This window comes from Equus przewalskii, chromosome 8 (genome assembly GCF_037783145.1).
Source record: "Equus przewalskii isolate Varuska chromosome 8, EquPr2, whole genome shotgun sequence".
NCBI classification, from domain to species: Eukaryota; Metazoa; Chordata; class Mammalia; order Perissodactyla; family Equidae; genus Equus; species Equus przewalskii.
The window spans coordinates 79795593-79811314 of NC_091838.1; the positions used below are offsets into that span (position 1 = coordinate 79795593).

Below are 15722 nucleotides of genomic sequence, written 5' to 3' on the forward strand. Positions count from 1 at the left end.
GTACCTGTTGTGTGTGTGTGTGTGTGTGTGTGCACACTGATGCTTTTAATAGGGATAAAAAAAGAGGAGTTCAATATGGAATAAATAAAGACACCAAGAAATACGAGGGGGAAAATAAATACTCTCACGACTTTGTTACCCACAGACAACCAGTGGTTAAGGACGGGGGTTTGCCCTCAGAGTCTCTCTCTCTCTCTGTCCTCTCTCCCTGTCTGTCTGTCTGTATGTCTGTCTCTTTCTCTCACATACACAAATATATGCAGACACACATGCACACACAACTGGGGTCATGTTGCATAGATATTCTGCAGTGTGTTTTAAGAATTAGCAAAATATTATCTTCATTTTCTAGATCACTAATGATTCTTCCAAATGTGATTTTGCATTTCTGGATGACATCTCATTATTTAGCTGTATAATGACTTATTTTACCCTCTGCCCATGACGCAGCATTATGGTTGTTTCTGGTCTTGCTTATAAATTACACTGAATGAAACCCGTGAGTGTGTACTTGCACGTACCCTTGACTTACCTCCTTAGAGTAAGTCTCTAGATGTGAAAGGACTAAATAAAAGGTACTTACAAGGAGAACATGGGCAGGCCACTGAGGTCTCTCGGTCCACTGTAATTGAACATAGTGGCACCTGGTTTACACAACCAGCCCAGGGCAAGGAGCTCACGTGAGCCTCCTCTGAGCAGCGATACCATCCCGGGGTCCAGCGGCTCCACGTTCTGAGTCTACAAGAGCCTGGACTCTGGTGAAATAATCAACATAAATGTATGCTATACAGTCTTGTGGCTGCCTCTCCTGGGAAACGGAGGATATATTTTTAATAGCTGGTGTGAGTGGAAAATGGCATTTTAGTGACTCTCTGCTTTTTATTTCTCCTTATAGGCTAACACCAGAAGAAAGCTTTCCTATTCCAAAGGAACGCCCTATGTCCCAGGCTGTGTCGACCTTGTGCATGTTATGATAAAGGTGAAAGAAGGTGCAACATTCATACATGGGGAGAACGTTTATAGGCTCTGTCCCTTGTCATCTCCCCTTTAAACTTCTGCAACCACCTCCTGACTATTGCCCAAATTCCTCTGGTCTCCCCTCTCTCACATCTATCGGCACCTGCTATTCAAACACTCTCAGCAGGTCTGACCACGCACAGACCCTTCAGTGCCTTTCTACCACTGCAAACAAGGCCTAAACATGTTTTGATATTTAATGCCCTGCATGCTGATCCTTGAGCCACTTCTGCAGCTCTGTAGCCCACCCCCTATGAGTGCCATCTAAGCATTGCAAACAGCCAGCTCCTGTGCAACCACTTTCCTCCACTTACCCCTACATAATGCGCACACAGTCTTCTCTCTACCTGGAAGCCCTGACCGCCGTGCACACTTCAGTGCCCGAGTCAGGGAGGACACACACTGAGGCCGGGCGCTCAGCCCAGGAGACCTCTTCTCTCCCATCCACATTCTTACCAGGCAGCACAACAGTAGCACACACCTCTCCCAAACGCAAACCTGCCCAGCCAGCCACCCCGCAGCCCTGGAGGGTGTGAGAAAAGGGAGAGGCTTACCTTTTCACCCTTTTCTCCTTGGACAAAAGGTCCTCTGCCCTAGAAAAGGAAAGCAGAAGGCAAAGGTTCAGGACAGAGCATCTCCCTGGCGTGACATCACGCATGGGGCAGCACCTGGGATTTGAGATGGTCAGATGCTTCCTCATCAGCTCAGCCAAGGGGCCTCCAAAAGAGGTGATAACTATGTATTTATTGAGTGCTGATTCTCTCAAGTATCATCTAATTTTGCCAATAACTCAATATTATGGTACTATTCTTTTTTTTCCATATCAGCATTATTGAGATATTATCCACATACTGTGTAATTCACATATTTAAAGCGTACAATTCAGTGGTTTTTAATATATTTACAGACTTGTGCAACGATCACCACAATCAACTTCAGAACGTCTTCATGTCCTCAAAAGACCTCCATACCCATTAGTGGTCACTCCCCATGTCCCCCCATGCCCTGCCCTAGGCAAACACTAATCCAGTTTCCGTCTCTCTAGATTTGCCCACTCTGGACATTTTATATGAATGAACTCATACAACATGTGGGCTTTTACGACTGGCTTCATAGCCATTCTTTTCTTTCTTTCTTTCTTTCTTGTTTTTTTTTTTGAGGAAGATTAGCCCTGAGCTAACATCTGCTGCGAATCCTCCTCTTTTTGCTGAGGAAGACTGGCCCTAAGCTCACATCCGTGCCCATTTTCCTCTAGTTTATATGTGGGACGCCTGCCACAGCATGATTTGCCAAGCGGTGCCATGTCCCCACCCGGGATCCAAACCGGCGAACCCTGGGCCGCAGAAGCGGAACATGCGCACTTAACCGCTGCGCCACCAGGCCGGCCCAGCCAATATTTTTTTAGCAAAGCATTTTCAAGGTTCATCCATTGTTGTAGTATGTATCAATACTTCATTTTATTACAGAGTAAGTGCCATTGCATAAATATAACACACATTTTATTATCCATTCATCAAGTGATTGACGTTTGGGTTGTTTCTACTTTTTTGGTTATTATGAATAACACTGCGATGAACATTTGTGTGCAAGTTTTTGTGTGAACATACATTTTCATTTCTTTTTGGTATATACGTGGGAGTGAAATGGCTGAGTCATATAGTAATTCTATATTTAACCTTTTAAAGCCTGCCAGACTGTTTTCCAAAGGAGCTGGACCATTTTACACTAGCAATGTATGAGGGTTCCGATTTCTCCAAGAGCCCAGTTGTTCTAACCTTATTGAAAGTGAGGTATTGAAGTCCCTAACCATTGTCATTGGATTATCTATTTCTCCTTTCAACTCTGTCAGTTTTTGCTTCATGGATTTTGGGGCTCTGTTGTTAGTGCACATATGTTTATAATCGTTATACATATTTTGGAGGATTGACGCTTTTATCACTATGAAATGTCCCTCTTCTTTTTTATTAATTTTTGGTTTTAAAGTCTATTTTGTCCGATGTTAGTATAGCCATTCCAACTTTTTGTGTTTTCTATTTTCAGAATGTATATTTTCCATCCTTTTGCTTTCAACCTATTTGTATCTTTGATTCTAAAATGTGTCTCCTGTGGACAGGATATAGTTGGATCCTGTTTTCATGTCCAGTCTGAAAACCTCTGCTTTTTAGTGGGTTTGTTTAGTACGTTCACATGTAATTTATCATCGATATAGTTAAATTTACATACGCCTTTTTACTTTTCGTTTGCTATGTCTCCTGTCCTTTTTTGTTCCTTTATTCCTCCTTTACTGATCAATTTTGCATTACATGAGTACTTTTTAGTGCAACATTTTAATCTCTTTAATGATATTTTCACCACATATTTTTGAGTTATTTTCTTGGAGGTTGCTCTTGGTTTTACCATATACGTTTTACTTTATCAGGATCCACTTCAGATTTATACTAACTTACTTCCAGTGAGGTTGAGAAACATACTCCTATGCAGATCTATTCCCTATTCCCCCTCTTTCTTTTTGCTATTATTATTATACATATTTGTTAAACACTCAATAATACATTGTCATAATTATTACTTTGGACTTGTCATCCCACTGCATTCTGGCCTCAACTCTTTGATGGTAAGTCAGCTGATAATCTTATTGGGGTTTCCTTGGACATGATGAGTCATTTTTTTCTCTTGCTGCTGTCCAAATTTTCTCTTTATCTTCCAGCATTTTTGCCCTGATGTTTCTGAGGATGGATCTCTTTGTGTTTATTTCGATTGGAGCTTATTGAGCTTCTTGAATGTGTAGATTACTGCTTTTTTGCCAAATTTGGGATTTTTTAGCCATTATTTCTTTGAATGCCTTTTCTCCTCCTTTCTCTCTTTCTTGTACTCCCATTATGTGCATATTGGTGTACTTTACGGGTCCCCACATTTCTCTGAGGCTCTTTTCATTTTTCTTCATTATTTTCTCTCTCTGTTCTTCATATGATGTAATCTCTACTGATCTATCTTTAAGAATGCTGGCTCTTTCTTCAGCCAGTTCAGATCTACTGTCGAGTCTCTCTAATGATTTTTTTTTCCAGTGATTATAATTTTAAACTTCAGAATTTCCATTGGTTCTTTCTAACAATTTCTCTTTATTTGTATCCTGTGTTTGATGAGATATTGTCACAATGCCTTCCTTTACTTCTTTAACAATGGTTTTCTCCAGTTCTTTGAACATAGTTTTAGTGGCTACTTTGTAAACTCTGTCTGTTAAATCTGACATCTGTGCCCTCTCACAGGCAGTTTCTGTTGCCCCATTTTTTTCTGGTGCTTAGGTAAGATGCTAGGCCCCACCTCACCCAATTGATGTGAGGGTTAAATGAGCCTGAAATCTGTAAAGCACATAACACAGAGCCGGGCACACAGTTAGTGTTGTGAAATGTTAACAGCTCTTCTTCCTTCCATGTTATTTTGCACAGAGCAGGTGCTTCCTACCTATATGTAGGAGGTAAGCATGTACAGCATAGGTGACGGGGTGGCACAGCAAGTGAGCACAAGACTCAGATTAAAACTGGTGCAGGATCAAATTCTTCCTCTGCCACATCCAGGCTCCATATCACGGGCAAGTCATTCAAGTCTGAAAATTCTGTGTCATTCCCATTAGGGAAGTGAAGAGACTATGTTTAAAATGTTGTAATAAGGAGAAATGAGAGAATCCATAGGAAGCACCTACGAAGAGCAGATGGTACAGCTTGGCAATGAGCTGTTGGATGATGACAGTGTGGGATACTGAGTGAATCGCATTTGACAGGTTAATTCTTCAAGGGGACAGGCTTTGTCTTGTAGTCTGGGGTTTCCCCCTGAGCACTGAAAACCTAGAAGGAACTAATTATAATGGAAAATAAAGACAACTGCCATTCACTGACCATCTCCAATGGATCAGGCATTTTATAGACAAATAGTTCCTAGGCATTCAGCCCATTCTAGCTGACATGCATGTTTGGGGGAAAGCACTGGGTCTCCCACACTAGCCATGCAGAGAGGGGGCTTGTTACTCACCACGTCGCCTTTCTCTCCCTTGGGTCCAGGAGCTCCAACCAGCCCAGTGGCTCCCATGTCTCCCTGAGGGGTTGAAACCAGAGATGAGCATTGGGTCAGGTCCTCCAACAGAGCTCCCCGACACAGGCTGCCTACCATCAACCTTGCCCCAACTCCCTAGAAACCTCTGATTTTATCATTGCTGACTGCACCAAGAGTCCACGCTTGCCACCCCTAGAGACGGAGGAAGCATCTGAATAATTTCCCCAATCTCTTAATCCCAGGAACTAGGGACATCTTGGGAAAGAGAGTAGATGAAAGCATCGCACGCTTGTCCCTGGGAATGGCCATGCTGCTGGTCCATGGCCAGGCCCGCAGAAGGGGAGTTAGAAGCCCCAGGTTCAAACCCTGCCCTGTTGCTTAGCATGAGAGCATCATTGCTCTTTGGGCCTCGGGCTCCTCCTCTGTGAACGGGCATGCTGTCATGAGCACACACAAGACTAAGAGCACGGCGGTGCTTTGAAAAGTGCCAGGGGTCAATCAGGGTTCCCTGATTATGCCATTTGTGTGACGAGTCTGTGCCCACGAGGGCCCTGGACCCTCACAACTGTCCATGAAGAGAGGGAGGGCAGGCAGAGGAGAAAACAGTGTCTGCAAGGGAAGAAAAGATTCACCAAGGGCCAGGCATGGTACTGGAGCCCAAATCTCCTACTGGCCCATGAGGCAACCCAAGCCAGGCTTGGGTGCACGACACGGGAGCCCTCAGTCAGTTTCTTCGAGTTTTCTTTTCTCTCAGTATGCAGTTTTATTTTATGCTTTACACTCTGAGAACACATAGCTACTTTGTTTATGCTGTTCCTTGGCCTTTAATGCCCTTCCCTGTCTTATTTCTCCTGAGCAGCTCCTGTGCATCCTACTGGACCCAGCTCAGCAGGGCCTCCCACAGAAAGGCATCCTGAAGCCCTCCCCGGTAGCTTTAGGGCGTCTTCTTTCGGCCTGGCTCTCCCCATATGATGCTCCACTCCTCTCTCTTCCCACTGGGCACAGGGCTCTCTGTCATTCGCTGTCAGGTTCCCACATCTACAACAGGCCTCGGCCCCCAGGAGACACCAGGCTGTGACTGCAGACACTACCTGAGCTAAATCTAGATAAATGGAGCCATTGGGAACACAGCTGCTTGCTCAGTGTCTTAACCATGGGTTAGGACCATTTGTCTGGTGATGCTAAAGGGCCATGTTTGCAAATTAGCTCTGGGGGAGCCAGGCCTGCCCCCAGGTGGACGTATCTGTTCCCTCCTTAGGATTCCTTCTCCCCCACCTTTTGTCTCCCAGTGTCAGGGGTCAGGCTCTGCTGCCCTCACAGCCCTGGACCTGTTCAACATTGGCAAAGACATTCCACAAACAAGCACTACTCCAGACAAACATTTTCTACTTATAAGTTCACAAACCCCTAGATGTCTCTGCTTTTTTCTTCCATCTGACAGCCGAGGAGCTGAGGTCATAGCCCAGGCGGTGCTCAGTGAGGCAGAAACTCCTGCTCCCCTTCTCACACCAACTGCCTAGTCCCCTGGACCGCTGCTCTCAGTAACAGGGGAGGCGAGCCAAGGAGGCTGTGTGTGTGTGATGGGGTGTGTGTGAGATGGTGTGTATATGTGTGATGGAGTGTGTGTGTGATGGTGTGTGCACATGTGATGATGTATGTACCTGTGCTCCCCATCTAGCAGAGCAGGGGGCAGAGGAGGGCAGGGCGAGAAAAGAGGGAGGGAGATGAGGGACTCACATACAGAGGCAGGGAGGAGGGAGAAGAGAAAGACTAAAGGGACCTTAGCAGGGGCTCAAGAATGATGCACTGAATAAAGGCAAAACTAAGCAACGCAGGAGAGGGAGAGGAAGTGAGGGAAGTCATCTCTAGGTGTTTCCACCACCACTCTCCGTGCCTCTTTCAAACACCAGACCAGGTAGTGGCCACTGGATGATGCTGACCTCTTCCACCCAGCCCTTGGGTGACCATGGCAATTTGCATCTCCCTGGGTCGTGGTTTTCTGAGACCAAAAAACGATGCTGGAAGAGAGGCCTGTCTAGCTCTGCAAATGTTATATCCCTGGGGAATGATGGTGAGAGAAAGGCAGCCATGACTGAGGAGAGAAGAAAGACCCCATGAGGAAACACTGGGCTTTGAGCAATTAGTGAGTTTGGAAAATTTGTGCAAAAACAATTTCATGCGGGTTAAACAAACAGAACACACAGTCTAAACAAATAGACTTTTAAAGGTCCAACCCCCAGAGTTTCTGCAATATAGATGCCTGAAGGATTGATGCAGAATTAGCTGACCACGGAGAGCTAAGCCTGTTGGAACGAACAGGATCTGAGCCAGGGCTGTGTAACCCAACCCTTTCTTGCTCAGACTTTCAGACTCAGAAACGGAGGTTCTGATCAGTGAAGAGCCTCAGAGGTTCCAAACTTTGTGCCACTTGCTCTATCCTTCTACCTTAACAAGCTTGAAAGCAAAATACCGCAGGATAGTGATCTGACAAACCACTTTTTCTCTTTCTTATATGGAGAGCAAAGCAAAGGATTGCTTGGGCTCTAAAGTGCGCCTCTGCCAACTCCAGTACTGACCTTTGGGCCGGGGAGCCCTGCGGGGCCATCAGAGCCCTTTTCACCCTAAGGGAAGAAAGGCAAAGGAAACAATTAAGGCTCCGTTTTCATTTTTCCCCTTCCTCGTCAGTAGTTAGTTATCCACCCTACAGGCTCATGAGCCAGTCTCTTGGTAAGCCATGTGCTGACCAACAAGTTGGACAAGAAAACTGGTTTTTTGGAGCTGAGAGCCCCCACTCTTGAACTGTAAACCTCCATGGGAACTCTGACATCGTCTCCAAATGCAGCCATAGGTGAACTGAAGATAGAAACAAACAAGGTGGCACCCTACCGCTATTTTTACCTGAATATGCCGTCAGTCCAATTAAAAAAAAAATCATGTAGCCTGCTAATGGTTCATATAACCATTATTCACTAAAATACAAAACAAGGCACAAATACAATTACAAGTTGTACAATTGTACCATATGATACAAATATAATACAAAACAAAATAATGGCTATAGGCTACTTCTAAAACTAAACATTGTTCACTTTTTAAAATATGTGCTATTTGTGTAAAAGATCTTATTATTGGATTTAAAAATGTGATCTGTTACGTTACAGATGCATGTAAACAGGCATACTAAAAACAAATGCAACGTGATTCATGCAATGATATATGTGTAAATCTCATCACATTCATGAAAACTGACACCATATCCATTTACACATATGAACCACCCATCACTAAAAACCATATACACTCCTGTCACAGTTGTGTACTTAGCTACTTCAGGAACATATTTTTGTTAATGGATTCACAGATGTCATTTATACATGCAAATGGAGATCAATGATTCTCTGTGTGTGTTTGACCTCACATGGTGCCCACCAGACTACCTGTACACAGTTCATGCTCACCATGATGTTTGGCTCTAGAGATGGAAACGTGGACCCAAAAGGCATCGTGTTGAGCTAGGTGAATAATGGGAATGTTTTGTAAACTGAATCTAAGATTTAAACCACCGGAAGCCACGCCTGCCCATGGCCAGAGGTCCTCCTCCCAAGAGAGAACGCTCAGACCTCCTGGGCCGCTTGTGTTGCATTTTCTATGGAATTGAAGATGGAAGAGACAGGCAATGTCTGTTTAGTGAAGTGGTTGTTGAGGCCTCTTCTGAGGCAAGCAGAAAAGAGGCCCCCTTCCCACCCCCTGTGCTCCAGAGGTTCTTGAGCAGGCCTGGTGGTGAGCTCTCTGGAGCTGCACAGGCCTCAGCGCTACTGGGTACCTCAGCCAGGTGGTAGACTTTCGAGGACCACGTCTTCTGTATCTCATAGCCTCAGTGCTCAGCACACAGTGGATTCTTAAGGTTTCTTGTCAAATATAAGGGATGATTAATTGAATAAAGGAACGGGTTATTGGGTGAAGCCACCCAGAGTTTGAGGCCAAGAATTTGTGAGTTGGTTGATAACCTTGAACAGCAAGGCCTTGTCCTGCCAGCGAGAAAGAGAGGGTGTGTTCATTTATCCCTTCCTCTCATCTGCCCATCCACCACCTATCCTTCCATCTTTCATACCCTGATCCACCTACCCATCAATTCAACCATTACTTAATGATGTCAGGCTATATATCAGTAGCTAAAAATACAGTCATGTCAAGATTCAATCTCTGCCATTTGGAACTAGTGTTATGGAAATAAGGCAAGTAAATATTTTTAATCCAATGTGATAATTGTTACGGTAGATGGAGTTATGATAGATGGAAGCACAGGGAGAGAAAAGGGTCACAGAGTCTTGGAACTGGCAGGTGCTGAATAAATAAGTTATTGAATGAATGGATGGTGAATAATGGGAGGGAGAAAGGAAGGAGTTAAGGGAGGGAGGGAGACAGGAGAGGGGGCAGGGGGAGGGAGGAAGGAAATCACATAGACTATAATGTGCTGGGGAAAGGATTCCTTGGGGATGTCTTAAAAGAGGAGCAGGCATTAGCCAGATGAAAGAGGGGGAGTGAGAAAAGATGTTCTAGTCAGAAGGGGCTGCATATGCAAATGCCAGAAGGCAAGAAAGATTATGACCCCCTCCAAGGAATAAGAAGTTCTTGCCTTGAGTGGAAATTGGGAGGGGAAAGTGGAGTGAGATGAGGCCAGAAAGGCAACTGGGGACCCCCCAGAGGCCACACAAAGTGGGAGGACTTGGGGAGGGGATCCATAAGCCCAAACAAGGAGGTGAGTGGGGAGCCCGGGGATGTTTAGAGCTGGGGAGTGGGCAGATGGGGGAAAAGGAGGATGGAGGCCTGCTTCACCCAGACTTCCCAAGGGGGTCCATGCCAGGGACCCCAGAAACCTCAGTGAGATGCATCCAGGACATGGGCCTGGCTCTAGGAAAAGCTGTGGACTGGACAGAGCTAGTGCTGGCCACCCTTCCTGGCACAGTCTGTCTGTGTGCACAGTGGCTGGTGGTCCAAACCTTTAAAAAGCTGTTACCCTTCTCATTCTGGGTTCTTAATGGAAAAGGATTCCGAAGGATTTGGGTTTAGACAGACAGCTGCTTTTGTTATTTCATTGACAGGCGAGAACTGGATCAACAGGTTGTCTGTTGCCACCCTGAGCCTGCCAGGGGGCAGAGGAGGAGCCTGCCCAGCACTGTGTGTGCACCCCCCTGGTCCGCTCCCAACTTGCCCTGTTCCTAACCCTGCAGGCCGGCACCAAGCTGAGGTACCTTCACTTCACCTTCTGCCCAGAAAAGACCTCAGCTCGCAGCGCGACTGAGCCAGCTCCACTTGGCCTTCCAGCAAGTTGGGCCATGGGTTGACAACTCATGTTGATTGAGAGCTCCTTGGCGACCCCTGTCGCCCCAGGGTCTGGCTACACCCAAAGAAGAAAGAAGGAGGGAACAAAAAGGGAGTGAAAGACAGAGGAGAGGAAAGAAGGGAAGGAGGGGAGTCTGCCAGGACAGGCTTACTGAAAGAAAACTGGAAATTTGAGATATGTCCACTTCAATGAACTTGAACCATCATTTCCTATCTTTGCGTCTCCCTAGTCCCTCAGAAAGTCACTGAGCACCTCCTGTGGGCTGGCCCCACCCTGGGAGGTGCAGACACAGCGATGGATAGACCGCAGGCTGGAGATCCAGGCCCGGGGGCTACGGGTCCAGCAGAACTTCTTGGAGACCTTCTCCAGCACAGTTCTACTTTTTGTCATCCGTGTGTACTTGTTTGTTTATTTCTGCTCAAACAGTGGAAGACATCTTTTTCTTATCAAAAGGGCCACTGGTCTGCAGAAAAACAGAACAGATGAAGGCCTCAGGCCCTCAATGGGACATTTAATATAGGCTAGTGGATGGTGGTGGTGCTGTTCATAGAAACACACTTGTTTTTAAAATTAGAAACAAGATGCACAGAACTCTACTCACATATGTAAGTAGGTTATAGAGTATGGCTAATGAAAGAAACATTGAGAAGAAAGGGATGAGGATGCACACGTAAGCCCTCAGCCATTGCTCATTCTGAGTCTCATTCTCAAACCACGTCTGCTTTGATTTAGCTGCACATGAGTGGAGAGGATAAAAGTAGGAGGCAGGAAAACCTCAGGAATACATTAGTAACTTCAGGGAAACGTTCATTAGAGTTTGGTCTGAGGAGCTCCCCTCCAGTGTGCACACAAATCAAGAAACAAGAGTCCCAAGTTCCCTGACCTGAGAATCATCCAGAGCCTGGACCATCCAGACCATGTGCATGATGGGAAATTCCCACCTCCACTGCCCATCCTAGTGACCACCCTGCCCACATCAACTCTGGGGCTCCGGGCTAGAGGCTGAGGGTGGATTGCAGGGCTACCTTTTCTCCAGCTGGGCAGGAGCAGTTGATTGTCTTCAAATACCCGATCTGCTCACTGCCGGCGGTGGGAGGTTGTAGCGGCGGGGGTGAAGGCTCTCTCAGCACTGTCACCTGGCACTGGAAAGAAAGTTCTAAGAGTCGGAACCTGCTTCTTGTCCAGCACTGCTGCCCAGCAGGGGGCGCAGTCTGGACCTTCCTTAGAACTATGTAGGCAAAGGGAAGCCAGGAACCCTGAGGATGCTTGAAGGTGAGCACAGATGGCAAGTCATATCTGCCCGCATGTCCTGGCGCTGTGAGGCCTTGGAGTCAGACCAGCCTGGGCCAACCTAGTCTCAGCCATTTCACTGGCCTCTCAGCAACCTGCAGGAGCTGCGTGACCCCTCTGAGCCTCAGTGTCAATCTCTGCAGAATGGGGACAAGGGCGTTTCCACCATACTGCAGTGAGGGCTATTTACTGGGACATGTTAAAGCACCCCACTCAGTGTCTCGCACCCAGCAGGGGCTCAGTAGTGACTTATTTCCCCACCTCACCACTGCCCTCCCTCCCTTCCCTTTATTCTCTCACACTCTTATCTGTCCTCATCCCTTTCCTTTCTCCCCTCACCCTCTCTCTCAACAGTCAGGCCCATCTGACTCCAAATTCCCAGCTGTCTATGGTAGCGACCACCACTGTGAGCCTGTGCACCGTAATCGTCCTGAGATAGGGCACACTGACCAAGCACTCACTGTGTCCTGGGGACTGGCCCTACCAAGCATTGTACATGGACTTCCTCCCTCACCCTGGGAAGCAGGCTGTATGACTATTCCCAGCTTCCAAGCAGACTTGGAATTAGGATTCGGGAAAGAGGTTGGAGAGGCAGAGACTTGAAAAGGGGTAGCGGTGGAGAGATTCCAGGGAGAGGCCGATCCTGCATGGAGAGTTGGGGGCCAACTCTGGTGGGTCTTGCCCTTCCAAGGTCTGACCACAAGCTGCCTTCTCCTGTTTGGTTGACAAGCCCAGAGCACTGTGGCCTTCCTGTCCTCTGAGCACTGGTCAGCCCTTCCTAGGGACACGCTGCCAGTCTCTGCCTCTCCCTCCCCAGAGTTGGGCCTTATTGCTTGGCCTGTGGCCTCAGGTGGTGCTGACTGAGGTTAGGTTTTGCAGGACATCTGGTCCTGTCCAAAACATCCATAAGATACTTGGTCCACGCCAAAAGGTTCTTGAAATTTGGTCCTGTCCAAAATGTCTATACTGGTCCACACCAAAAAGTCCTTGATATTAGGTCATCTTTAGTCTGTGTAAAGCATCCATGGAGACATTGGGTTCATGCCAAAATGGATTCTGGATATTTGGTCCTGTCCAAAACCATTTGGCATGGACCAAATATGCTCATGGACATTTTCAACAGGACCAAATATCAAGGGCCTTGTGGACATGGACAAAATGTCTTATGGACCAAATGTCTTATAGACATTTCAGACAAGACCAAATGTCTGTTAATCAGGCTGGGACTGCAGCAGCCCCTTAGGAGGAGCTACATGTCCCTGTTCCCCCAACCCATACCCTGGTTGCCCAGGAAATGAAACCCTGGTGATGATCACCTGGCTCCCTCTCAGGTCACATTCTGATGGCAGGTGTCCCCCTGACCCCCGACTGACCATTTCTAGGCCCTGGACACCCACTTCCCTTCCAAAGGCCAAGTTCCCATTTCTTCCCATTGTCTCCATGCAAGAGTCTTTGCTCACCGGGCCCGAGGGGATGTCACAACAAGTCTCCAATTCTGAGTGTCGGGAGTCACAGTAAATCACGATCCGCTGTAGATCAAACTGGAAAGAAAAACAAGGACACAAGATGAGTTTGGGGACTTTGGAATCCAGAAGCCTCCTTGGTTTCAGACAGGCTCTGCTCTGGCATCAGGTCCTACCTCCTCCTCGGGGTCCTTCCTGGTCTGATCCCAGGTGACTTTCTTCCCTGAGCTGAACTTCAGAGGGAGCCTGTGTCATCTGCTCACACGCTCCCCTTCTAAAGTGAGAGCCCCAAGTGCAAGGAGGTTCGTTGGCACAAACTGAAGTCGCTGCTTTATTCTACTCTGAATGTACCATGTCCTGCCCTCCATCACATCCGTCCTCCTCGCCCCTTTCACTGTCACTGCATTTATTTAAAGCTCCTTCCATGATGCTGTTGCAACAGTGTCTGAAAATTCAGCGAATCCCTATTTTCAACCTCTCCAGGCATCTCCACATGGTTGTTTAAATAAACTTTTTAAAATAAAAGTTTGCTCCTATCACCTCTAATACCACAGAATCTTAATATAACTTAAAGAGACCATGGTGTCAAATACACACACATGCACATACACAAAGGCATACACACATGTACAGTCTACAGACAAAGCCCAGGCCTTCTTGTAGGACGGTCAAGCCCTCCAAGACACAGCTCTGCCCACTGCCAGGTCCATTTCTCTTCATTCCACATGTGCACTCCATGACATCTGAGCTCACGGTTTCCCATGCCCATGTCTTTGTATGTGGTCCCTCTTCTAGAAAAGCCCCTGACAAACTAGCAAATTGTTAGTCACCTCTAAGACATGGAGCTTCATTCCTCTCCCCTTGAGTTAGGAGGGACTTAGTCACTTGCTTCTAATGACTAGAACATTGCAAAAGTGACAGCAGGTCACTTTCGAGATTAGGTGATAAAAAGACTGGCTTCTGCCCTGAGTGTGAGCTCTCTCTCCCTCTCTCTCTGTCTCATCACTCACCCTCGGGGTCACCAGCTGCCATGTTGTGAGCTGTCTTATGGAGAAACTCATGTGGAGAGGCACCAGGGCCACTTCCAGCAATCCACCAGCAAGAACTGTGGCCCTCAGTTCAACAGCCCACAGGAGGCTGCCAACAGCCACCTGAGTGAGCTTGCAGTCCCACGTGAGCTCTGAGATGACCCCAGCAATAGCCACCAGCTTGACGGCAACCTCATGAGACATCTGAGCAAGAACCGCCCAGCTTATCCACTCCCAGGGTCCCGAACCACAGATACTATGAGACAATTATGGTTGTTTTCATCCGTTTTTCTTGTTTTGGAGGAGGGGCAATCTGCTATACAGCAACAGATAACTGTCAGGATGAGTTCGTCGGGCCCTCTTCTCTACCGCGTTGCCACCTTACACATACAGCTAACATTGAACATAGCAGACTGTGCAATAATTCTATATTCGTGTGTCATCTTCCCTGTGGGTTCCCCATACTGACCCGTGCCCCTCAGACACTGAGCTCTGCCTGCCCACATGCTTTGTCTTCTCGGTTCCCAGTCTCCTCCTTCCTGCTGTCTGCAAGGTTGCTCCTCTCACCTTTCACCTCTGTAACCACCCACCCAAGCCTAGGCCCTCCTTGTCACTTGTTGCTGTGACACCTCATCCTGTGCACCTTCATAGCAGCACTCACCACATACGGGCATACCTCTCTTCATTGTGCTTTGCAGAGACTGTGTTTTTTTTAACAAATTGAAGGTTTCTGGCAACCCTGCACTGAGCACGTCTATTGGTTGCCATTTTTCCAACAGCATTTGCTCACTTCGTGTCTCTGTCACATTTTAGTAATTCTCGCAATATTTCACATTTTTTCATTATTATTATATTTGTTATGGTAGTCTGTGATCAGTGGTCTTTGATGTTACTATTGTAATTATTTTGGGTACCACGAACCGCCATATAAGATGGTGAATTTACTTAATAAATGTTGAACGTTGTTTCGACTTCTCCACTGACTAGCTGTTTCCCCATCTGTCTCCCTCTCCTTGGGCCTCCTCATTCCTTGAGACACAACAATACTGAAATTAAGCCAATTAATAACCCTGCAATGACTTCTAAGTGTTCAAGTGAAAGGAGGAGGTACAGATCTCTCACTTGAAACCAAAAGCTAGAAATGATTAAGCTGAGTGAGGAAGGCACGTTGAAAGCTGAGACAGACCCAAAGGAAGGCCGCTTGTGCCAAATAGGTAGTCAAGCTGTGAATGCAAAGGAAAGTTCTTGAAGGAAATTAAAAGTGCTACTCCAGGGAACACACAAATGATAAGAAGGCAAAACAGACTTATTGCTGATATGGAGAAAGTTGCAGTGGTCTGGACAGAAGATCAAACCAGCCATGACATTCCCTTAGGCCAAAGCCTAACCCAGAGAAGGCCCTAACTCTCCTCAATTCTATGAAGGCTGAGAGAGGGGAGGAAGCTGCAGAAGAAAAGTCTGAAGCTATGGAAAGACATTCCATGCACATGGATTGGAAGAATAAACGTAGTTAAAATGTCCATACTACCTAAA

The 15722-nt window shown here is 46.8% G+C and overlaps 1 protein-coding gene across 2 annotated transcripts in view; it reads right to left on the minus strand.

Annotated features, from left to right (window-relative positions):
- COL22A1 (collagen type XXII alpha 1 chain) overlaps positions 1-15722 on the minus strand; it is a 293252-nt gene that overhangs the window by 189609 nt on the left and 87921 nt on the right. For both annotated transcript variants that reach the window (XM_070631019.1, XM_070631018.1), the window contains 5 exons: positions 13159-13239; positions 11434-11550; positions 7641-7685; positions 5044-5106; positions 1572-1610 (listed from right to left, as the gene is read on the minus strand). In XM_070631019.1, coding sequence (XP_070487120.1) covers positions 1572-1610; positions 5044-5106; positions 7641-7685; positions 11434-11550; positions 13159-13239 — 345 coding nt within the window. The remainder of the gene's footprint in view (positions 1-1571; positions 1611-5043; positions 5107-7640; positions 7686-11433; positions 11551-13158; positions 13240-15722) is intronic.